Below are 26,614 nucleotides of genomic sequence, written 5' to 3'. Positions count from 1 at the left end.
GACCGGTGTATAAAATCGGGCACCTCCGTAGACAAACATTGGCAGTAGATTGGCCCGTACTGAATAGCCCAGTGAATTTCAATGTGGCACGGTCATAAGATGCCACCTTTCTAACAAGTCAGTTCGTCAAATTTCTGCTCTGCTGGGGCTGCCCCGGTCAACTGTAAGTGCTGTTACTGTGAAGTGTAAACGTCTAGGAGCAACAGCGGTAGGTCACAGCGGTAGATCACACAAGTGCACAGTACGGGACCGCCAAATCGTCTGTCCTCGGTTGCAACACTCAATACTGAGTTCCAAACTGCCTCTGGAATAGAGGTCGACCGAGTAATCGGAATGGCCAATTAATTAGGGCCGATTTCAAGTTTTCATAACAATCGGAAAATCTGTATTTTATTTTATTTTTATTTTATTTTGTATACCTTTATTTAACTAGGCAAGTCAGTTAAGAACACATTCTTATTTTCAATGACGGCCTAGGAACGGTGGGTTAACTGCCTTGTTCAGGGGCAGAACGACAGATTTTCACCTTGGCAGCTCGGGGGATCCAATCTTGCAACCTTACAGTTAACTAGTTCAACGCAATAACGACCTGCCTCTCTCTCGTTGCACTCCATAAGGAGACTGCCTGTTACGCGAATGCAGTAAGCCAAGGTAAGTTGCTAGCTAGCATTAAACTTATCTTATAAAAAACAATCAATCATAATCACTAGTTAACTACACATGGTTGATGATATTACCTAGCGTGTCCTGCGTTGCATATAATCTGACTGAGCATACAAGTATCTGACAGTGGTGGTAGGCAGAAGCAGGCACGTAAACATTCATTCAAACAGCACTTTTGTGCGTTTTGCCAGCAGCTCTTCGTTGTGCGTCAAGCATTGTTTATGACTTCAAACCTATCAACTCCCGAGATGAGGCTGGTGTAACCGAAGTGAAATGACTAGCCAGTTAGCGCGCGCTAATAGCGTTTCAAACGTCACTCGCTCTGAGCCTTCTGGTAGTTGTTCCCCTTGCTCGGCTTGGGGTAACGCTGCTTCGATGGTGGCTGTTGTCGTTGTGTTGTTGGTTCGAGCCCAGGGAGGAGCGAGGAGAGGGACGGAAGCTATACTGTTACACTGGCAATACTAAAGTGCCTATAAGTACATCCAATAGTCACAAATGGTATAGAGGGAAATAATCCTATAATTCCTATAATAACTACAACCTAAAACTTCTTACCTGGGAGTATTGAAGACTCATGTTAAAAGGAACCACCAGCTTTCATATGTTCTCATGTTCTGAGCAAGGAACTGAAACGTTAGCTTTCTTACATAGCACATATTGCACTTTTACTTTCTTCTCCAACACTTTGTTTTTGCATTATTTAAACCAAATTGAACATGTTTCATTATTTACTTGAGGCTAAATTGATTTTATTGAGGTATTAAGTTAAAATAACTGTTCATTCAGTATTGTTGTAATTGTCATTATTAAAATACACTGCTCAAAAAAATAAAGGGAACACTAAAATAACACATCCTAGATCTGAATGAATTAAATATTCTTATTAAATACTTTTTTCTTTACATAGTTGAATGTGCTGACAACAAAATCACACAAAAATGATCAATGGAAATCAGATTTATCAACCCATGGAGGTCTGGATTTGGAGTCACAGTCAAAATTAAAGTGGAAAACCACACTACAGGCTGATCCAACTTTGATGTAATGTCCTTAAAACAAGTCAAAATGAGGCTCAGTAGTGTGTGTGGCCTCAACGTGCCTGTATGACCTCCCTACAACGCCTGGGCATGCTCCTGATGAGGTGGCGGATGGTGTCCTGAGGGATCTCCTCCCAGACCTGGACTAAAGCATCCGCCAACTCCTGGACAGTCTGTGGTGCAACGTGGCGTTGGTGGATGGAGCGAGACATGATGTCCCAGAGGTGCTCAATTGGATTCAGGTCTGGGGAACGGGCAGGCCAGTCCATAGCATCAATGCCTTCCTCTTGCAGGAACTGCTGACACACTCCAGCCACATGAGGTCTAGCATTGTCTTGCATTAGGAGGAACCCAGGGCCAACAGCACCAGCATATGGTCTCACAAGGGGTCTGAGGATCTCATCTCGGTACCTAATGGCAGTCAGGCTACCTCTGGCGAGCACATGGAGGGCTGTGCGGCCCCCCAAAGAAATGCCACCCCACACCATGACTGACCCACCGCCAAACCGGTCATGCTGGAGGAGGTTGCAGGCAGCAGAACGTTCTCCACGGCGTCTCCAGACTCTGTCACTTGCTCAGTGTGAACCTGCTTTCATCTGTGAAGAGCACAGGGCGCCAGTGGCGAATTTGCCAATCTTGGTGTTCTCTAGCAAATGCCAAACGTCCTGCACGGTGTTGGGCTGTAAGCACAACCACCACCTGTGGACGTCGGGCCCTCATAGAGTCTGTTTCTGACCGTTTGAGCAGACACGTGTACATTTGTGGCCTGCTGGAGGTCATTTTGCAGGGCTCTGGCAGTTCTCCTCCTGCTCCTCCTTGCACAAAGGCGGAGATAGTGGTCCTGCTGCTGGGTCGTTGCCCTCCTACACGTCTCCTGATGTACTGGCCTGTCTCCTGGTAGCGCCTCCATGCTCTGGACACTACGCTGACAGACATAGCAAACCTTCTTGACACAGCTCACATTGATGTGCCATCCTGGATGAGCTGCAATACCTGAGCCACTTGTGTGGGTTGTAGACTCCGTCTCATGTTACCACTAGAGTGAAAGCACCGCCAGCATTCAAGTGACCAAAACATCAGCCAGGAAGTATAGGAACTGAGAAGTGGTCTGTGGTCCCCACCTGCAGAACCACTCCTTTATTGGGGGGTGTCTTGCTAATTGCCTATAATTTTCACCTGTTGTCTATTCAATTTGCACAACAGCATGTGAAATGTATTGTCAGTGTTGCTTCCTAAGTGGACAGTTTGATTTCACAGAAGTGTGATTGACTTGGAGTTACATTGTGTTGTTTAAGTGTTCCCTTTATTTTTTTGAGCAGTGTACATTATATATATATATATATATATATTTTTTTTAATTCAGCCGATTAATATGTATCGGCTTCTTTGGTCCTCCAATAATCGGTATCGGCGTTGAAAAATCATTATCGGTCGACCTCTACTCTGGAAGCAACATCCGCACAAAAACTGTTTGATCGGGAGCTTAATGAAATTGTTTTCCATGTCCGAGCAGCTGCACACAAGACTAAAATCACCATGTGCAATGCCAAGCGATGGCTGGGGTGGTGTAAAGCTCCTCGCCATTGGACTCTGGAGCAGTGGAAAAGCATTCTCTGGAGTGACGAATTACGCTTCACCATCTGGCAGTCCGACGGACAAACCTGGGTTTGGCGGATGCCAGGAGAACGCTACCTTCCCAAATGCATAGTGCTAACTGTAAAGTTTGGTGGAGGAGGAAAAATTGTGTGGGGCTGTTTTTCATGGTTCGGGTTAGGCCCCTTAGATCCAGTGAGGCAAATCTTATGGCTACAGCATACAATGACATTCTAGATTATTCCGCGCTTCCAAATCTAAGGCAACAGTTTGGGGAAGGCCCTTTCCTGTTTCAGCATGACAATGTCCTTGTGCACAAAGCAAGGTCCATACAGAAATTACTTGTTGAGATCGGTGTGGAAGAACTTAACTGGCCTGCACAGAGCTCTGACCTCAACCCCATCGAACACCTTTGGGATGAATTGGAATGCCGACTGCGAGCCAGGCCTAATCACCCAACGCCAGTGCCCAACCTCACTAATGCTCAAGGCTGAATGGAAGCAAGTCCCCGCAGCAATGTTCCAACATCTATTAGAGAGCCTTCCCAGAAGAATGGAGGCTATTATAGCTGCAAAGGGGTGACCAACTCCATATTAATGCCCTTGATTTTTTTATGAGATGTTCAACCAGCAGGTGTCCACATACTTTTGGTCATGTAGTGTACTTAAAAACAAAAAAACACATTTGAATTGAGAAGTAGGCATTTGTCTGAAGCTGAAAAAGGAAATTCCCATGAACACCACAATGCCTACTCCATCTATGCTCTACCAAGGTTTTCCATCACACAGCTTTGACCTACTACAGTAGCTATGTTGGTCTATTGTACTTCAAACAATGTGTATGTAGGTTTCTTAGGATTAAATCCTTATCAAACAGTGAAATCTAAAATCACTTGAAGTTGGGATGTCCCTCCTACCATTTTATTTGCTCTTCCGACTGTCTATCAACTCCTGGCTGAACCCTATGTCATAGCCACTGACAATGCACATGCATGCAATGCTTACATCGTAGTGCAGCAGGAGAAAGCGGTTGCTTCACTATAGCACATTTGGATTTAGCCATTAAATCTAAAATAATTAATATGTTTTTTTTTTTTTAACTACTGTCATAGATGGACAGGATTAATATTAGATGAAAGGTGATATCAGGAAGCGAGAGTAGAGTTCTGTGGGATGTTCACAGCGCTGAACATCCCACAGAGGTCTCTCTTGAGGTTTTGATCAAAATTGCATTCCAGCTGGTGTCTTTTCCACAGGTTACCACTGGCAAAATCTGATGTTTAAAATGCCTATTTACGGTTTCATCTGACTGCGCAATCCACTTTCTCATCAGCCCAGCCAGGCAATTTATAAACTTGATCTCCACTATAAAAAGCATCTTGACATTATCTCCCATTTCTTTTAGACTAACATTTAGTTTTCAACAGCAGAGATTTGTATAAACCTCGCTGTCTGTCTCGCCGACATTTGCAACATTGTTTCAATATTCAAATTTGATCTCCAGCTGTCCCATAGTAATGAACGTGTCAGGACAGGAAGCAGCGTTTCTCAGCCAGTCGAAATAATGAACCAGCTGGCATCATTTTTGTGGATATATACAAAGAAATGTCAATTGAAAAAAGGGTCAAACTAAACAAAAGTGCAGCTAGTTTGCTGTCTTTCCAGCTTCAGTTTGAAGTGATTGTGTTAGCTGTGTTGTTGGCTAGCTCCTCCAAACAATGTCCTGACGAGAGAGCACATTTTCTATGCCAGGTAGAATCATGCCTCATTAGCTCATTGTTATGATGTATCCAAATAAAATGACACTAGAAAAACCGCTTAAAACAAATGCAAATGTAGCTACTGCTGTTATTCATGCTGCACTGTTTGACGTGACTGTAAGGTAGCCGTAGTTGGCTAGCTCGCAAGCAAGGGATAAGAACGTTGCCAGCCAGTATGGCAATGTAACATTTGGAACGAACGACTGGGTCGCGTCTCTGGCAAACGACCAGCCAGTTTGGGTAGCAACTCTAGATTTGTGTCAGGACTATATCTCGTGGAAGGATGAAATAGTATGAATAAATTCATAAAAATAAAAATTTATGAAAATATGTCAATCATTATTTGAATATGTTAGTAACCCGTTGTATAAAAGTGATAAAGCCCTCGAAGCAGGTATTGCCACGGTTTGCCGGCCCTCGACTTCGCATCGGGGCTAACAGCTGTGCCAATATATTCTCCAAACACCGGCTTCCCTGGAATTTTCACTTAAATAGAATTATGCTGTAGATTACTAAGAATTTTCAACATGGAGGTAATTTTCTCACACATTTCAAAACAGACATAACTTGTCATTTGTTCTTTGTTTTTGAGCTAACTTAGTTTTAAAAGAGCACAACCTTTTCTTTAATATAGTGTCCCATGTAGTTCAGTTGGTAGAGCATGGCACTTGCAACACCAGGGTTGTGGGTTTGATTCCCCCGAAGGACCAGTATGAAAAAAGTATGAAAATGTACGCACCCACTACTGTAAGTCGCTCTGGATAAGAGTGTAGGCTAAATAACAACAAATGTAAACATGTCACCACATTAATGTCAATAGGAATTACACTAATTTAGTCTTCCATTGTGTAAAAACACTCACTATCAAAAACACTCACTATCAAAAAGAGTTAACACTCAACACAATAAAAAAAATAGATTTTAAATTGTAGTAAATTTGACTAAATTACTAAATCAAAAAGTATTATTATATTATACTTAAATATTATCTACATATAAATATATATATTGTGGCGTACAGCAGGTCAGCCACCAGGGGGAGACTCGTTGAGGCCTGGTGACAGACGGAGTATACATCACGAGGCGATAACTCCATCTGCTGGACGTGCCAGGCCTCGAAGGGCTAATTGCTCACCAGCTGTACAAGCCCCATAAAGCTGCCAGAAGGGCAGCACACAGAGGAGGACTGGGGGAAGTAAGGTGACTTCTGTGTAGTTGGAGACGGTGCCCAAGCTAAGACGAGGGAGTTGAGTTTGTGTGCCCGACAGGATACAGCAAGACCTGGAGCCCAGAAGACGGTATCCCGGAGAGGGTCTCATGGGGGAGACCTATCCTTTTCTTTTGATTTCTTATTTAATAAACACCCTTGAAACCGAGCTAATCATACTCTGTCCGTGTCTGATCTGTATAAACATCTTGACCAAACCCCCTGGTCTGCCACAAGTAGTGGAGAATGCGGGAAATCTGATAACGTGGTCAGATCAGGGTTAACGCTTACGCAGCATCATGGAGGAACAGCGATTACAAAATGTCCACCTCGTTGAGGAAAATCAGGAAGCTGCAAGGAGGAGCTTCTCCTAAATCACATCAACCAGTTTTTACTCAAACTAACGGAAGACGATGACGTTGAAACCTACCTCTGTACGTTTGAACGGACAGCTCTACAGGAAGGATGGCCAAGGCCGAAGTGGGCCAGTCTGCTGGCCCCGTTCCTCTCTGGGAATGCCCAAAAGGCGTATTGGGACCTGAATGATGAACAGGCGGCGAACGGGTACAGCCTGGCCCATCGGGCTCAACGGTTCCACGACTGGAGGTTCGTAGCCGATGCATCCCCCGAGCCCAGATGAGCGACCTGAGGGTTACCAGGGCATGGCTACCAACCGACGTATCCACCCTCTCCATCCTCGACAAAGTGGTCCTGGATCGCTTCTTACGGGCGCTACCCCACAACATGAAGAGGGAAGCGAGCCTATGTGCACCCCAGACCTTGGAGGGGCTCCTGGAAGCAGTGGAGTCGCATCAGAATACTCAGGCCCTGCTGAGTGGGAGCCGGGCAGAGTCGGCGACCCGTTTGAGGGGAAGGAAGGACAGCCCCACCGCTGTGTACCCCGAACCGACAGTCGGCAGAACCAAAGGACCGCAAACCCGTGGAGAGACGGCTGGGGTAGGGTCGGCCCGCCACCGACGACCCCAGGTAGAAGGAGACCAAAGAAGGTGTTTTGAGTGTGGCTCCCGGTGGCATATTGCCTGGCATTGCCCGGGTCGAGAGGAGTCGGGGCCATCAGCAAGTCCCGGAGGCGAGGTGGGTCACGCCGTGAACTGTCACCTCCTGTTGGGCACACCCCGAATCAACTGAAATCATGGTCCCGGTGAAGGTTGACGGACACGACACGGAAGCACTATTGTACTCCAGAAGTATGGTTACACTCGTAACCATGAGCTTGCTGAACCAGGAGACCGAAAGGGGTAGGGGGATGTCCATTTCCTGTGTTCACGGTGACAAAGCGGTATCCAACCGTATGGACCAACATCGTGATCGAGAAGTACCCCCAATCCTCCACTGCGTTTTCCCCCGCCCGAACTCCTCTACGGGAGGAGGCCAAGCGGCCTACTGGACCTCGCAAAGGAGGTGTGGGAAGCCAAAGACGATGAGGGAGCGGATGACAGCCATATGGCCTGTCGTGAGGGAACATATGGAGAAGGCCCGACGCGCCCAAGCCCAGGTCTACAAATCGGGAAGCCCAGCCCCGAGAATTCCAGGTGGGAGACAGGGTGCTGGTCTTAATCGCTTCGGCCGAAAGTAAGTTCCTGGCAACATGGCATGGACCATACGAGGTGGTCGAGAAGCTGGGACCTGTCAATTACCGTGTACGGCAACCGGGGAGACGGAAACCTCAGATTTATCACATGAACCTGTTGAAGAAGTGGCACGAGAGGACAGCCTTGGCCGTGTTATGGTCGGGACCCAGGACGCCAATGGTACCAGTGGTGGTCCCGAGCAATGAAGACCTTGACCCGGCCCAGAAGCAAGAGGTCGGGGAGCTTGTCGATCAGAACACAGCGGGAATTCTCTGAGAAGCTGGGCCGCACGACCCTCATTGAACACCACATCCGTACCCGGCGAAACGGTAAGAAAGAGGCCATATCGGACTCCGTAGGTCCGAAGGAAGGTTGTGAAACAGGAAGTGGAGGCTATGCTGAGGATGGGGGTTGTTGAAGAGTCCCACAGTGCATGGTGCAGCCCCATCATGTTGGTGCCCAAACCGGACAGTAGCCTCCGTTTCTGTAACAATTTCCGTTGGGTGAATGACATCAGCTTGTTCGACGCCTATCCCATGCCGAGGGTGGACGAGCTCATCGACCGATTGGGAAAGGCCCAGTACATCAGCACCCTTGACCTGACAAAAGGATATTGGCAGGTACCATTGGCAGCCTCCTCCCGGGAGAAGATGGCGTTTGACACCAGACGGGTTGTATCAGTACCGGGTGTCCCATTCGGTCTCCACGGAGCCCCGCCCACATTCCAACGGCTGGTGAACAAAGTAATTCGACCCCACCAGCAGTACGCAGCGGCCAATTTGGATGACATCATCATCCACAGCCAAGGTTGGGAAGAGCACTTGACGCACCTCCAGGCGGTGCTGGATGCGCTCAGACGAGCCGGGTTGACAGCGAACCCAAAGAAATGCAAACTAGGTTTCGAGGAGGTGGAGTACCTGGGGTATTTGATCGGCCGGGGAATGTCAAGCCCCAGGAGAGGAAGGTTCACGCAGTACGCGACTGGCCCGTTCCACGCACCAAGACACAGGTCAAGTCCTTCCTGGGACTGGCAGGATACTATAGCTGATTTATCCCCAACTTTGCGGCTATAGCTTCCCCCCTCACCGATCTAACCAGGGCCCACCTCCCGAAAACAGTGAAATGGACGAACGAGACAGAAGCGGCATTCAGCTGTCTGAAGGAAGCTCTGTGCTCGCATCCGAATCTCCTAATGCCCGATTTTCAGGTGTCGATGGTGGTCCAGGTGGATGCGTGTGATACGGGACTTGGCGCCGTTCTGTCCCAGATACGATGGGGAGGAGCACCCCATGTACATCAGCAGAAAGCTGGTTCCTAGAGAGAAAAAGTACTCAATTTTTGAGAAAGAGTGTCTAGCGATGAAGTGGGCGCTGTTAGGTACCCACTTTACCCTGGTCACAGACCATGCTCCCCTGGTCTGGATGAACAGGGGAAAGGACACAAACAATCGAGTTACCAGGTGGTTCTTGTCCCTTCAACGCTTCTCTTTTTCTTTTGTGCACAGGTCAGGGGCGAAACCCAATTTCCCTATAAGATTTGTAGGACAAATTCATGTCAGTGTTTGTATTTAGCCTACAACATGTCATGAAACTTCTTGAAGCACGGCTCCACCCTACAAAGTGGCACAAAATGAAAAAAAATAGTACTGTGACAATAATTCAGTAAATGCAATAAGTATTAGATTGAGAAAGATTCAAAAAAATGCACCCATACAAAGTAGGCTATTGTATCGACAAAGATGTTTACTTTGTATTAATGTAAAAATGCTAACTTAATTACTGACTATTGTCCCTCCCCATGGGGAAATTTTGTTGCAGTATCATGTACACTTTAAGTAGAATTTAATACAGTAGAAAACAAATTTACAATACAACATTCATAACATACCACTAAATAAGAGACTAGCCTGCTGCCCTTACTGGGTCAATAGGAGCATTAGCCCGAGCTGTTTAGGAGGGATATCACACCTGGCACAAATGATTGTCTAGTTCCGTTTTTCCTTCCGGGGGCGCTCTACACCTGCACCCAGAGGGGAGTAGTTCAAAGTTCAGGTACAGGGGATGGCTTGGGTCTAAATAATTGTGAGCCTTGCTGAGGGTCTGACCTTACAGATCTCATCCAAGCTGCTGTGGTGATAATCCTTCTCCGCATATTTTTCTGGCTGACAGTGGCATTGCCAAACCAACAAGCAATACAAAAAGTTAATACTCTCAATTTTACAGGTTTTAGTAGGCACAATTGACTCAACACAGAAGTTTACATAGTCTGAAACAACATGTGTGAGTTTGTTAAGATCAGAGCTGCTGTCCTCATACCTCTCACATAGTACATTCAAAACACCCTTGGAGACGAGTGATACTATTGTCGTTCCAGATGAGGACAGTTTTAACTGTAGGTTTCTCCCTCTCCAGGAGCCAACAGTCGGTTGGCCGAAGGTAGACAACATTGTGGTCTGATGTCCCCAGTGTAGGTCTGGTGGTGGCAGAGAAAGCATTTGGTATTGTCCCATAGCACAAATTCCGAGTCTTATTTTTCCTGGTGTGACATTTCACATACTGTACGTTCGTAGGACCTTGTGCAAAGTGCAGTTGTTAAAATCCCCTAAAATGTATTTTGGGTGTGTCGGGGAGATGGATTCCAGTTTCTGTGACAGATAAATCATCTCTGATGCCTTTGCTGTATTAGTTTTACAATGTCGGGGGTACAGAGTCGCTCTCTTACCAGGATCGATCTACACCACTGGTCCCTGACAAGCAGGCAGATGCCACCGCCGTGATGTTTCCCTGTGACGGTCAGATCACAGTCCGCTCTGACCAGAGTGAAGCCGGCCGACTCCCCTTCCCTGTCCGGGACTCTGTCATCCAGCCAAGTCTCAGTAAACGGCAGCAAACAGGCCTCCCACTATTCATGTTGGAAGCGCAGATTCGCTGACAGCTCATCGGCTTTTGCCCTCACTGACTGGGCGTTGATCAATAAGGTGGTGGGTAAGGGAAGTTAGTTCTTACATATTTTTTTAAGTCTGTCTGATTCCCCCATGCGTTCTACACATTTGGGTTTGTAATCCACTCGCAGACAATCAGGGATTAGATGTGCCACTGGGATATCCATTGCGTTCATGTTTGAGTTGCATTGAAGTAGAAACTATCTGCTGTATATTGGAAACTGCTGGCAGCAGTGTTTTCCTAATTTAGTCCTTTTGTAGCAGGTATGTACATGATCAGTCCAACACCACTGTAAAGCCATCGTTTCTCTCCATGTTCCTCGTCATCTCTAATTCCTCTTCCTCCCTGCTTTCTGCTGTTGATCCCCGACTCCCCACATCACTTCCCTCGTTTTCACTGACCGAGAGGAACAGACTAACAGAGAGAGAGGAGTGGAGCAACAAATAGGCTACAGTTGTGGTCTAGAACATCATCTCTCCTTCTCACACGTCTCTCTCTCCCTTCTTCCTTGGAAGAGAGTATACACATGCTCTCTTCCAAATAATCACCTTTTAGGGCAGCGATTCCCAAACTTGGGGTAAACATGTGGGGTCAACTGATATGAAAATGAGGTTGCTGGAGAATTTCCAAAACTTTGATTTTTTTTTTTAATTAGCATACCAAAAAAACTGGTCTCAAAATCGTTGTAATATGGTTAACCTTAAGGACAATTATTTAAATCTAAAAAGTTCACGTCAACCACATTACTTAAATCATGGGAAAAGGCAGTACTTGACCGTTGCAATTTAACCATTCCCACAGTGAATGGCTAAGCCTGCTATGAAACCAGAAACTATTACAGAGACTTATATTACCGGTCACAAATAATATTTTTTTATTTTATTTAACTAGGCAAGTCAGTTAAGAACAAATACTTATTTACAACGACGGCCTACTCCGGCCAAATCTGGACGATGCTGTGCCAACTGTGCGGCGCCCTAGGGGACTCCCAATCACGACTGGATGTGATACAGCCTGGATTCGAACCAGGTACTATAGTAACGCCTCTTCCACTGAGATGCAGTGCCTTAGACCGCTGCAACACTCGGGAGCCCGGGAAAAATGGTGAAAACAATGTGTGGGGAGGCAGAAGCACAGACACACATCAATACCTTTGTCAGATAACACTGCGAAACTAAGAATTGATGCTATAGCTAGCAATCAAGAGGAAACTCTGAACGATTCAAAAAACATCCCACCTTAATCTTTCCAAATGGACGTTAGATGTGGAAACCGAGATGCATTGTCTTTTGTTCGCTACAGTACATGTCGGGGGATGCTATTCACGAGGACATATTCTGTCTCACGATTCCCGAGCATGAAACGGCACAGGGGATGTTCAGTGTGCTGCGTGGCAATATTGACGAAAAACAGATTCCATAGGATCAAATGGTGGGCTATTTCACAGATGGGGCTCCATCTATCACGGAACAGTGGGCAGGCCTCTGCATTTAAACTCATGGCACGCGGATTCAGTTCTCTCGTCTGCATTAAAAACAGATATCGATTCAGGTTGGATTTGACAGGAGAGATTAGGTCAACCACATCCCCTGACTTTGAGATGCATCAAGCATACCCATCTCATTAGTGGTGCTAAGATAATTGCAAATAGGTCTGACAATTTGACTGTCATAGCCCCATATTAAAAGTACAGTTGAAGTCAGAAGTTTACATACACCTTAGCCAAATACATTTAAACTCAATTTCACAATTCCTGACATTTAATCCTAGTAAAAAGTCCCTGTGTTAGAATCACCACTTTATTTTAAGAATGTGAAATGTCAGAATAATAGTAGAGCGAATTATTTATTTCAGCTTTTATTTATTTCATCACATTCCCAGTGGGTCAGAAGTTCACATACACTCAATTAGTATTTGGTAGCATTGCCTTTAAATTGTTTAACTTGGGTCAAACATTTCAGGTAGCCTTCCACAAGCTTCCCACAATAAGTTGGGTGAATTTAGTCCCATTCCTCCAGACAGAGCTGGTGTAACTGAGTCAGGTTTGTAGGCATCCTTGCTCACACACTTTTTCAGTTCTGCCCACAATCTATAGGATTGAGGTCAGGGCTTTGTGATGGCCACTCCAATGCCTTGACTTAAGCAATTTTGCCACAACTTTGGAAGTATGCTTGGGGTCATTGTCCATTTGGAAGACCGATCCTGACTGAGGTCTTGAGATGTTGCTTCAATATATCCACATAATTTTCCTAACTCATGATGCCATCTATTTTGTGAAGTGCACTAGTCCTTCCTGCAGAAAAGCACCCACACAACATGATGTTGCCACCCCCGTGCTTCACAGTTGGTATGGTGTTCCTCGGCTTGCAAGCCTCCCCCTTTTCCTCCAAACATAACGATGGTCATTATGGCCAAACATTTCAATTTCTGTTTCATCAGACCAGAGGACATTTCTCCAAAAAGTACAATGAGTAGTTGCAAACCGCAGTCTGGCTTTTTTTAATGCCGGTTTTGGAGCAGTGGCTTCTTCCTTGCTGAGCGGCCTTTCAGGTTATGTTGATATAGGACTCATTTTACTGTGGATATAGATCATTTTGTACCCGTTTCCTCCGGCGTCTTCACAAGGTCCTTTGCTGTTGTTCTGGGATTGATTTGCACTTTTCGCACCAAAGTACGTTCATCTCTAGGAGACAGAACCCGTCTCCTTCCTGAGCGGTATAACGGCTGCATGGTCCCATGGTGTTTATACTTGCGTACTATTGTTTGCACAGATGAACATGGTACCTGCAGGCATTTGTAAATTGCTACCAAAGATGAACCAGACTTGTGGTCTACAATTTTCTTTCTAAGGTCTTTGCTTGACATCATGGGGAAATCATCCAAGAGGCACTGAGTTTGAAGAAGGTAAGCCTTTAAATAGATCCACAGGTACACCTCCAATTGACTCAAATGATGTCAATTAGCCTATCAGAAGCTTCTAAAGCCTTGACAGAATTTTCCAAGCTGTTTAAAGGCAGTCAACTTAGTGTATGTAAACTTTTGACCTACTGGAATTGTGATACAGTGAATCAATCATAAGCGAAATAATCTGTCTGTAAACAATTGTTGGAAAAATTACTTGTTATGCACAAAGTAGATGTCCTAACCGACTTGCCAAAACGATAGTTTGTTAACAAGAAATGTGTGGAGTGGTTGAAAAACCGAGTTAACGACTCCAACCTAAGTATGTAAACTTCCGACTTCAACTGTATACAATCCAATTTAGGCACTCCACCTTCTCTCCAATCCTTACATATTTTATGGTTCGACAGGAAGATGAAGTAATAAGGGAGAAATGATGGTTTATTACCCTAAGGGGATCTGACCTCACCTCAACCCCTGATTTGACTAATCCACAGATGTCCATCTGTATCCCCTGTAGCAATCCTGTGACTTCCTCCCAGCCACCCAACACATTCCAAAGGCATCTGGCTCCTACATAACCATTAACTTCTGATGTAAAAGAAACAGTCTATCACTCCTTAGATACGATACTTGAGTATAATAATGTTCCAAGTTTAACCCAGAAGCTAACAAAAGTAAAAGATGAAAGTTGACACTATGTGCAGGTTTAATATAATTAATCTATTTTGAAGAGGCATAGTTAACTAGTTAACTAGTTGTCTTTGTAGGGAGACGATCAAATGACAGGGTCGCAAGCGAAGCACAACGGTCTCCAAATCTCATTTTCTTGCCTGACATACAGAATTCTACAGAATTCTCCAATGTTAGCTGATTAGTTACGAAGCTGGGACAGTTTCCAAATGAATTGCATCGGTAGAAACAGGACAAAACAAGTACCTTGTTAGCTGGCTATGTAAACAAACATCACCGCAACTCAATATCATATATGACCTCCACTGCGCGGGCATCTACCCTAAGTAACATGACAGCTAAACTGTCAAATAATAGGAAAACAAGGCAATGTATAGCCTATGAATATGTGCGCCTAGTAAATATGACAAATCATGACATAAGCCCAAAAGAAAAACACAAATGACTTGAATCTCCATTTCTGTGGCTAGTTAGCTGCTTGTCTGTATGACTTGCTTGTGAAAGTGACAGTTGAGGTTGACGCGTCGCAAGCGCAGCCCAAATTTAAAACCACACACACAAACTTTTCGTGGCTGACAAGACTAGCTAGCAAGCAGATAGGGCCGTTTCCATATTAATTACATTGGTAGAAACAAGATAAAACAACCAACTAGTTAGCGGACTATATACACAGCTAAACAGTGCAACTATTTCCATGAGACCGAGAGCAATCATTCGAGCTCCTGCTCCACGGCTGTGTTCGCCTGTACCAGCCAAATCATCATGACAGGATTTGCTAATCTGAGAGCTATTCCCCAAATTTCACAGCATCAAAACACCAAACATATCTGCTGTTTACTTATTTCACTCACCTCGACATCATCGCTTTAAAAGTGCAAGGGCATGTTCGAATCCGTATTACCAGATACAACCCCCTTCACAGTGAAAAGTCGTGGCCGCGTTGGCGCCTTCATTTAAAAAAAAAAAAAATGTTTAAGTTACATTTCCGGTTGATGACAGACACGCAAATACGAAAACAGGTTGCTAGAAAGTTAATGTTGCGATAGACACAGATTGTAAGGAAAACAATGCCGTTCGCGATCGCTATAGTAATATAAAGAAAGGCCATTGATGGCGGTAGGGGTTCTAAAGGGTTAATACAAATTGGTTTGAATTAGCTTGAGTTCAATACTGCCCTACCAAGCAAAAAGGCAGTAAGTGCTTATAGGGTGGAACTGAGAAAAAGGTTAAAGTTTTTTTTAAATTGTCCAGCCAAATGAATTCTAGGGAGATCATTGGAGATTTTTTTATTTCACCTTTATTTAACCAGGTAGGCTGGTTGAGAAAAAGTTCTCATTTATGACTGCGACCTGGCCAAGATAAAGCAAAGCAGTGCGACAAACAGAGTTACACATGGAATAAGCAAACATACAGTCAATAACACAGAGAAAAAGTCTATATACAGTGTGTGCAAATGAGGCAGTGATCTGCTGTATTACGATGGGTTAAGGTTTTATTCATGTTGACCCTGACATGACCTTTGACCCTTAAACGACAGTTACTGCCTTCTTCCTTGGCATGATGTTACAAATTGCAGGGTAATACCAAAGAGCAGTATCTGCCATTTTCATTTGTTAGTTTACTATAATTCTCATGTATGCTATTAATAACAGTGTTATTACTGGCAGTGTAACAGAGTTGAAACTGAATCCTGTGTGTCTTCCACTAAGATACCATTTGCATTTACATGGAGAAGTAGGTTCTGCGTCAGTCACATTACATACTGTGTTTTATAACTAGCCCATGTCTTGTCATAAGAATAAATGTGAAAAGCAGCACAGCAATTGTTTGAAATACATAAAATGAGGAACTATATATAATGATGTATTGGAATATAGGGTAATACTAATTATAAAAATTTTACTATTTGTATAGACTGTTTTAAAGACACTTATAGACAATTGAATAAATAACAGCTTTAATATATATATATATATATATATATATATATATATACACATACATATATACACACACACACACACACACACACACATATAAAGAGGACACAAATGACATTTAGCTACAATTGATAAAATGCTGAATGGTTAAGAAACATTTTTATTTTTAAGTTTCATTTTTAAAACTTCTTCAGTGCTCTTCCATATCACTCCTCATCCTCAGCAATGCTGTTCACAGCCAAGGCATTCCAGAGCTGCCTTTGATTTGCAAGCATCAAAGGACACATCTTGGTGATGATGTCCATCTTTTTGGACTCATATAGCCCTACTGCATGGACAGACATTGACAGGAATAAAACCTAGTGGCACCTTTGGTCCGCATAGATACTATAGAGATACTTTTGTAATCCTTTCCAGCTTTATGCAAGTCAACAATTCTTAATCTTAGGTCTTCTGAGATATTTTGTTCGAAGCATGGTTCACATCAGGCAATGCTTCTCGTGAATAGCAAACTCAATTAAAAATAATAATAATTAAATAGGGCAAGTCAGCTCTAACCAACATCTCTATTCTCATCTCATTGATTGGACTCCAGGTTAGCTGACTCCAATTAGCTTTTGGAGAAGTCATTAGCCTAGGGGTTCACATACTTTTTCCCAACCTACACTGTGAATGTTTAAAATTATGTATTCAATACAGACAAGAAAAATACAATAATTTGTGTGTTATTAGTTTAAGCACAATGTGTTTCTTTTTGTGACTTAGATTAAATCAAATTGCATGACCAATTTATGCAGAAATCCAGGTAATTCCAAAGGGTTCAAATACTTTTTCTTGCCACTGTGCAGTACCAGTCAAAAACTGTGGACACTTATTCATTCCATGGTTTCTTTTTTTATACTATTATGTAGTAACCAAAATATTGTTCAAATCTAAATCTATATTTGAGATTATTTAAAAGTAGCCTTGATGACAGCTTTGCACACTCTTGGCATTCTCTCAACCAGCTTCATGAGATAGTCACCTGGAATGCATTTCAATTAACAGGTGTCCCTGGTTAAAAGTGAATGTGGAATTTATTTTCTTCTTAATGAGTTTGAGCCAGTCAGTTGTCACAACACAAGGTAGGGGTGGTATCCAGAATATAGCCCTATTTGGTAAAAGACCAAGTCCATTTTATGGCAAGAAAAGCTCAAATAAGCAAAGTAATGACAGTCCATCATTACTTTAAAGACATGAAGGTCAGTCAATCTGGAACATTTAAGATCTTTGAAAGTTTCTTCGTAAAAAGAGCTATGATGAAACTTGCTCTCATAAGGACTGCCACAGGGTAGGAAGACCCAGAGTTCTCTGCTGCAGAGGAAAAGTTAGAGTTACCAGCCTCAGAAATCTATAATTAACTGCACATCAGACTGCAGCTCAAATAAATTATTCACAGAGTTCAAGTAACAGACAAATAAACTGTTCAGAGGAGACTGTGTGAATCAAGCCGTCATGGTCAAATTGCTGCAAGGAAACCACTACTAAAAGGACACCAATAATAAGAAGAGACTTGCTTGTGTTTCTTGGCCGAAGCAAATGGACATTAGACCAGTGGAAAACTGTCCTTTGATCTGATGAGTCCAAATTTGAGATTTTTGGTTCCAACCACGCATCTTTGTGAGATACAGAGTAGGTGAACGGATGATCTCTGCATGTGTGGATCCCACCGTGAAGCATGGAGGAGGCGGTGTGACGGTGCTTTACTGGTGACATATTTAGAATTCAAGGCACACTTAACCAGCATGGCTACAACAGCATTCTGTAGCAATAAGCCATCCCATTTTGTTTGAGCTTAGTAGGACTATAATTTGTTTTTCAACACACCTCCAGGCTATGTAAGTGCTATTTGACCAAGAAGGAGAGTGATGGAGTGCTGCATCAGACGACCTGGCCTCCACAATCACCCGACCTCAATCCAATTGAGATGGTTTGGGATGAGTTGGACCGCAGAGTGAAGGAAAAGCAGCCAAGTGCTCAGCATATGTGGGAACTCCTTCAAGACTGTTGGAAAAGCATTCCAGGTGAAGCTGGTTGAGAGAATGCCAAGAGTGTGCAAGGAAAAGGGTGGCTACTTTGAAGAATCTGAAATACAGTGGGGCAAAAAAGTATTTAGTCAGACACCAATTGTGCAAGTTCTCCCACTTAAAAAGATGAGAGGCCTGTAATTTATCATAGGTACACTTCAACTATGACAGACAAAATGAGAAAATCCAGAAAATCCCATTGTAGGATTTAATGAATTTATTTAGCAAATTATGGTGGAAAATAAGTATTTGGTCACCTAGAAACAAGCAAGAGTTCTGGCTCACAGACCTGTAACTTTTTCTTTAAGAGGCTCCGGGTTAACCTCTCTAGGCTAGGGGGCGGTATTTTCACGCCCGGATGAAAAGCGTGCCCAAAGTAAACTGCCTGCTACTCAGGCCCAGAAGCTAGGATATGCATATTATTAGTATATTTGGATAGAAAACACTGAAGTTTCTAAAACTGTTTGAATGATGTCTGTGAGTATAACAGAACTTATTTGGCAGGCGAAACCCCGAGGATAAACCAACCAGGATTTTTTTTTTTAGGTCACTCTTTTCAAATGGGTTTTCAATGGGAGTCTAGATTTCTAAGCACTTGCTTGCAGTTCCTACCGCTTCCACTGGATGTCAACAGTCTTAACAAATTGGATGATGATGATTTTCCTTTGAGAAGTGAAGAAGTCAAGCAGTTCAGAACGAGGGTCGAGTGAAGTATACTGTTGTGGTTGGGGCGCATGATCTGAAAGCTCGCTCCACTTTGTTTTTATCCGCTATTGAACACAGTTTATCCCGTCTTAAATTTGATTGATTATTTACGTAAGAAAATATCTAAAGTTGTATTAGGAAAGTTGTTTGAAATGTTTGGACAAAGATTACAAGTAACTTATTAGATATTTTGTAGTGTTTTTCTGGATCAAACATGCCAAATAAATTGACATTTTGGAGAAATAACGATGGACTTAATCAAACAAATTTACCAATATGGGACATATTGGAGTGCCAACAAAAGAAGATCTTCAAAAGGTAAGGCATGAATTATATCATTATTTCTGAGTTTTGCGTCGCGCCTGGCGGGATGAAATATGATTGTCTGTGTTTGTTTGATGGGGTGCTATCCTCAGATAATACACTGCTCAAAAAAATAAATGGAACACTTAAACACAATGTAACTCCAAGTCAATCACACTTCTGTGAAATCAAACTGTCCACTTAGGAAGCAACACTGGATTGACAAATTTCACATGCTGTTGTGCAAATGGAATAGACAACAGGTGGAAATTAAAGGCAATTAGCAAGACAACCCCAATAAAGGAGTGGTTCTGCAGGTGGCGACCACAGACCACTTCTCAGTTCCTATGCTTCCTGGCTGATGTTTTGGTCACTTTTGAATGCTGGCGGTGCTTTCACTCTAGTGGTAGCATGAGACGGAGTCTACAACCCACACAAGTGGCTCAGGTAGTGCAGCTCATCCAGGATGGCACATCAATGCGAGCTGTGGCAAGAAGGTTTGCTGTGTCTGTCAGCGTAGTGTCCAGAGCATGGAGGCACTACCAGGAGACAGGCCAGTACATCAGGAGACGTGGAGGAGGCCGTAGGAGGGCAACAACCCAGCAGCAGGACCGCTACCTCCACCTTTGTGCAAGGAGGAGCAGGAGGAGCACTGCCAGAGCCCTGCAAAATGACCTCCAGCAGGCCACAAATGTGCACGTGTCTGCTCAAACGGTCGGAAACAGACTCCATGAGGGTGGTATGAGGGCCCGACGTCCACAGGTGGGGGTTACAGCTCATGTGGCTGGAGTGTGTCAGCAGTTCCTGCAAGAGGAAGGCATTGATGCTATGGACTGGCCTGCCCGTTCCCCAGACCTGAATCCAATTGAGCACATCATGTCTCGCTCCATCCACCACAGACTGTCCAGGAGTTGGCGGATGCTTTAGTCCAGGTCTAGGAGGAGATCCCTCAGGAGACCATCCGCCACCTCATCAGGAGCATGCCCAGGCGTTGTAGGGAGGTCATACAGGCACGTGGAGGCCACACACACACACACACACCTGAGCCTCATTTTGACTTGTTTTAAGGACATTACATCAAAGTTGGATCAGCCTGTAGTGTGGTTTTCCACTTTAATTTTGAGTGTGACTCCAAATCCAGACCTCCATGTGTTGATACATTTGATTTCCATTGATAATTTGTGTGATTTTGTTGTCAGCACATTTCATTAAGTAAAGAAAAAAGTATTTAATAAGAATATTTCATTCATTCAGATCTAGGATGTGTTATTTTAGTGTTCCCTTTATTTTTTTGAGCAGTGTAGTATGGTTTGCTTTCATGGTAAAGCATTTTGAAATCTGACACAGTGGCTGGATTAACAAGAAGTTTCTTTAATCCTAAACATAACACTTGTATCTTTCAATATTTATGATAAGTATTTCTGTAATTTGATTTGGCTCTCTGCTATTTCAAATGGCCGGATGTTATTTGAGACAATGCATTACTGAACATAAAGCGCCAATTTAAACTGAGGTTTTTGGACAGAGGGATTTCATTGAACAAAAACATTTGTGTAACATGTAGTCCTGGGAGTGCCACCAGATGAAGATCAAAGGTTAGTGATTAACTTAAAATCGCTATTTATGACTTTTGTGAGCCATCTCCTTGGCTGGAAAATGTATTTTTGTGGCTAGGCGCTGTCCTAACAATCGCATGGTGTGCTTTTGCCGTAAAGCCTTTGAAATTGGACACGGTGGTTGGATTAACAAGAGGTTTATCTTTAAAATGGTGTATAATACTTGTAGGTTTGAGGAAATTTAATTATGAAATTTCTGTTGTTTGAATTTGGCACCCTGCAATTTCACTGGCTGTCCCACAAATCCCAGAGAGGTTAAAGGGAACTTCATGTAATAGAACATGGTTTTAAAATGCAATAGGGGTGCACAATTTATATTTACAATATCAAAAGGGATGCAAAAATGGCACTCTACTCGTGCAGCCACAGAGATGGTTGCCATCGAGACCATTCAGTAATTGTAGTGCTATCAGTCCTAAGTAATATGCCATTGAATAGTGTGTATTTCTATATCTGATTTTCAACTGAAGCTGTTCCACATCTTATGTCCCGGATGGACGTAATGTCAAGTTGTTTCTACCTGACATGGCGAGGTAGTTGATGTCGTGACCAGCAGCCTTGGCATAGGCTCCACTCTGGCCGTAGCCAGTGAGGCGTGCGTAGATCAGACGAGGGTTCTCCTTCAGCAGCTCCTCTGGACCCAGGCCCAGCTTCTCCATAACTCCTACACAGAAACACACAGTTAAAGGAGAGGAACAGACTTGACATACGCCTCTGTACTTTTATTCCTAATTTGAAGGTAACAAAGTGTACCATTAGCCAGGCACAGCTTATTCAACACCAAACACTTAGGCCACATTCACAGAAACAGAAGACAATGCACCACAAAGCAAATAAAGCCTGAAGCTTCTTACAAACCACTAAAGTCTGAGTCATGTAGTTGAGGTTGGTCCAGGGACACTGTCTGGCACGGTCTATTTCTTTCTATAGACCCTGCACTCATGACCATCAGACACACCAACCACAGTGCAAACTTTGGGGAAAATGTCCATTCAATACAGCTGAATAGATAGAAGTGGGAAAGTAAGTACAGCTCACATTCAACAGAAATAGTACCAAAAAGAATTTACAGAAACTTGTTACAAATGAAATCACCAAACTATATTTTGAAAGAGGATGCAAAGTACTTTAAGCATGTTGTTCTCATTTCAGGCTCCTCCATCTCCACGAACTGAATATTTGTTCTGTTAAAAGTGTAAAATTAACAGCTGTACAGAAAGACTAATGTGAAGGACAAATTAGAGGAACTTCTTTACGCAATTAAAGCCTTTAAATTTGGGAAAACTCCAGGGCTGGATGGCATACCAGTTGAGGTATATCAAACCTTTTTGATGTACTCAAAGGTCCTTTATTATGATGTTTTAGGCTACCATATTTATAGGAGTGGCTATCAGACACTAAGCTAGGTGTTTTTTAATTATATGAGCAAAAAAATATTAAATTTTATTTGGAAAGTCAAGCCTGACAAAATTACAATTATATACTGAACAAAAATATAAAAACGCAACAAGTGTTGGTCCCATGTTTCATGAGTTCAAAAAAAAGATCCAAACATTTCTCCTTTGCCAAGATAATCCAGCCATCTGACAGGTGTGGCATATCAAGAAGCTGATTAAACAGCATGATCATTACATAGGTGCACCTTGTGCTGGGGACAATAGAAGACCACTCTAAAAATGTACAGTTTTGTCACAAAACACAATGCCAGATATGTCTCAAGTTGAGGGAGCGTGCAATTGGCATGCTGACTGCAGGAACGTCCAGAAGAGCAGTTGCCAGAAAATGTAACGTTTTTTTTCCACTACCAACATTGTTTTAGAGAATTTCGCAGTACGTCCAAGCAGCCTCAGAACCACTGACCATGTGTAACCATGCCAGCCCAGGCACTCCACATTCAGCTTCTTCACCTGCGGGATCATCTAAGACCAGCCACCTGGAATGCTGATGAAGCCGTCTCAGGCAAGCGCATCTGCGTACTTGTCATTCTCACCATGGTCTTGACCTAACTGCAGTTTGGCGTCGTAACCGACTTCAGTGGGCAAATGCTCACCTTCGATGGCTACTGGTACGCTGTGCTCTTCACGGATTAAGTGTGCTCTTCACGGATTAATCCCAGCTTCAACTGTACCGGGCACATGACAGATGGCGTGTATGGCGTTGTGTGAGCGAGCGGTCAATGTTGTGAACAGAGTGCCCCATGGTGGTGGTGGGGTTATGGTATGGGCAGGCATAAGCTATGGACAACGAACACAATTGCATTTTATCAATGGCAATTTGAATGCACAGATACTGTGCCGAGATCCTGAGGCCCATTGTCATGCCATTCCTGCCGCCATCACGTCATATTTCAGCATTATAACGCACGGCCCCATGTCGCAAGAATCTGTACACAATTCCTGGAAACTGGAAATGTCCCAGTTCTTCCGTGGCCTGTATGTGTCTTCTGCATTTAACCTGAGCAAAGAGCGTAGCCTTTTTTACACCACAGGAGGAGAGAAACTCACATTGTAAACCAGCACAGAAGTAAACCAGATGAGAGCAATTGATTTCACTTGGTTTTAATTAGTGTTTAGGAATGGCTGCTTTCGACCCATTTAATAGGGAAAACAGTGGACTACATTTGTTTTTGGACAACTATGATTCATTTTTTTTTTTTTTTTTTAAAGGAGGCTTCTTCATGAAAATAAAGAGCTAAGATTGTTACCTTGATTAGCAAGGAGGAGTCTCCTTTTATGAATTGATGGTACAATTTCTGATACTATACATTGGAATGTATCCAAAGTGCACTGCACACTTGGAAGATGTCCCTCCGAATCCAGTATGAAATTATTCCATTTTGATTTCTGAGCTGAAAATAAAATGCACTGACATTGCTGTCTATGGATAAACCAATAATGCGTCAAAAGGCTTATAGTTCCATCACACATTTCACTTTTACGTGTGTTCTGTGCAGAATACATGTGGGAACAATCAAACTGTGTATGGGAATCCTTTCCTTATTTACGACTTGGCCAACACCAGCTAGTGCATACAAATGCATTTTCTTACACTGTATAGTACATCCACTCCCAATCAGGCCGTGGTAGACATGTAATGTTGCTCTTTTCATTTAGAAAATGGTTGATACCTTTAACCCTGACTCTCATCTCTTATCACCTGTCAATAATTGACCACGTTTCTTTAGAATAAAGTGGCATTCAATAACCCCATATATCTAGTCTCTATGGGGGCATTTTCACAATTCACTAACTGAAATATTCAATGATGGTCAAATATGAACATATCTGACCTTTGCGGAAGGGCTCAAGGACGACATCTGATTTAATGCAGAGTCTTTTCAGCACAGCTACTCCCTCTGGGCTCTTCAGGTTGATCGCCACCGAGCGCTTGCCTCGAGCCTGCGTGTCCATTGCCATTGCAACCTTGGTCCGGTCCACTCGGATCACCTTGGCGCCAAAGTCAGCCAGAATCATGCCGCAAAAGGGCGCTGGGGCCAGGCCCGCAAGTTCGATGACACGCACACCAGCAAGCGCCATGAATGGAACCACTGTTGAAAGATGGGTGTTCTAATGTATTTTATGTGATGTAATGAACATGGTATTCAGTGTGCGGTTAGCCTATCATAACAATTAAATCATTTGAACACCTTTATTAACTATATATATTATTTACATTTTGTTACATGCTACTGTGCAGTCAATATAGATTGATAAAGGGTTTTGTACAATATACATCTATTCAATGACTGCCGCGGGCAACTTACAATGAATATGGGTCATAGTTCACTTGGCAGGGTTGCTTCCATCACTATCTAAGCTAAGTTCTCTTTTGGCATGCTATGTAGATAAATAGCGAACACGCAGTACATGTGCCAATGTTTGAAATATTAAATTCTAGTGTTTGGGCATAACTCTATTTCATAGAAACTCAGAAACACCTACCTTTACTGGACGACAACAACAAAACTCAACCAAATATTTCTGACTACGGATACTTCCTGGTGACGTCCAACTCCTGGTGGTGCATGGGAATTGACGTCTTTAAATAATCACTAAGCGTGGAGAACTCGTATTGGACAGTCATTGGTGGAGAATAGAAGGCATTGCATCAGCGTCTTTTTGTAGGTACTAACTGAGGCCATAGTCTGATTAATCCAGCTGTAATACACAATTAATTGGTATACAACATGAAACGAATGCTTGCAAAATCGTGTAAATGTTCCTTACAAACCAGAACGTTGAATACAATTACATTTGAACTTACTTTACTGGTATGCTGTGCGGTATGTCCTTCAGCTGAAATTTGGGACAAAATATCTACAAGAATGTATTGTTTATCCAAAGAGGAAGAGGCGAAGTGAGAGGTTGTACTCCGCCAAAAATCTGTCCAAGAAAATAAGTTTTTGTATGGAGGTCAATGAGTGTCGAATTTGGTCAACAACATTTTTTATTGCTCAATCGCTATTTGGGGCTTATTTGACGTTTTGTAATAATTAGGTTATTACAAATCCACTGATATAAGTGGACGAAATTGGCAGTAAAATGTTACTGTTTTAAAGCTAATTTCCTGCCATTCTATGTATTTTGACATAGACCAAATACATAAGACAAATATTAGTTAAACAAAATTTGGATCAGTAAATTAACATTTTCAATATACACTGAGTATATAAAACATTAAGAACACCTGCTCTTTCCAGGACATAGAATGATCAGGTGAATCCAGGTGAAAGCTAGGGTGGGGAAGGTGTTCCTAATGTTTGGTATACTCAGCAAAGGTGTCAGCTAGAGATGGCTGGGACTTGCATGGATTTGTAGTCTTGCATGAAGTCTACTTTGTTGCTGATTAGCATGTTCGAATCTAAGAGTAAATAGAGCTGAATATATTGATAAAAGTCACTTTGTCCGAGAGAGATTTACACGGTTATGAAAATGTAACCCCAGGGTAAGCCTACACAAAACACAGCCCTTATTTGAAGTGTTTCTCAAATCCAGAGTGAATAACATGAATGTTGGAAAAAGGATTGGAACCATTTCCTTGTTTGACCGCTAGGTTTTATGGGTATTATGATGTGTCCACTGTTTGGCTCAATTATAGCATCTGTGACAGCTTAGGCAGCAACATTGAAACTATCTCCATTTTAAAGTAGTCCATTTTCTTCTTCATTGGCTGATTGCTACCAACAGGAATCCTCACCCAGTTGACTACTTTAAAATGGTGGACGCCCTCAACAGAGCTGCCAACTCTCATGCATTGGCCATGAGACATTTGATTCTCTTCTGACGCTCACACGCCACACCTCTTATATCTAGTCCATTGTATAGCCAGTGCGTTACATTTTCAACTGTGCTCCAAATCGTTTTGAAATCGGAGCATCTGAACCTGCAATTTAACATCACGAGCGGAAACCTCTATCATTGACCTGTCCTGCCACAGCACTGTGAACCGCGATACATTGAAGCATAAGACGTTTTAAAGAAACACCCCTCAAGATTAGAGTGGAGCTGAATGGAGAGAGAGAACTCTGCTGAGTTATAAAACTGTAAAAAGTGCAGCATGGTAGCGCTGTATTATGTACAATGTTGCCAACAAAATTA

At 43.1% G+C, this 26,614-nt stretch overlaps 1 protein-coding gene across 4 annotated transcripts in view; it reads right to left on the bottom strand.

The window, feature by feature from the left end:
- amacr (alpha-methylacyl-CoA racemase) overlaps nucleotides 1-25,016 on the bottom strand; it is a 70,590-nt gene extending 45,574 nt beyond the window's left edge. For 2 of the 4 annotated variants that reach the window (XM_021602820.3, XM_090236638.1), the window contains exons 1-3: nucleotides 24,781-25,016; nucleotides 24,307-24,564; nucleotides 21,538-21,681 (exon numbers count right to left, since the gene is read on the bottom strand). In XM_021602820.3, coding sequence (XP_021458495.3) covers nucleotides 21,538-21,681; nucleotides 24,307-24,564; nucleotides 24,781-24,796 — 418 coding nt within the window. In that variant the 5' untranslated portion in view covers nucleotides 24,797-25,016. The remainder of the gene's footprint in view (nucleotides 1-21,537; nucleotides 21,682-24,306; nucleotides 24,565-24,780) is intronic. The other 2 variants (XM_021602821.3, XM_090236639.1) reach the window with 1 other exon arrangement.
- Between the last annotated feature and the right edge of the window lie 1,598 nt (nucleotides 25,017-26,614).

Source organism: Oncorhynchus mykiss, chromosome 5 (genome assembly GCF_057628025.1).
Source record: "Oncorhynchus mykiss isolate SJ-2025 chromosome 5, ASM5762802v1, whole genome shotgun sequence".
NCBI lineage: Eukaryota > Metazoa > Chordata > Actinopteri > Salmoniformes > Salmonidae > Oncorhynchus > Oncorhynchus mykiss.
The sequence above is the reverse complement of the archived record's forward strand: the minus strand, read 5'-3'. Positions and strand labels throughout refer to the sequence as shown.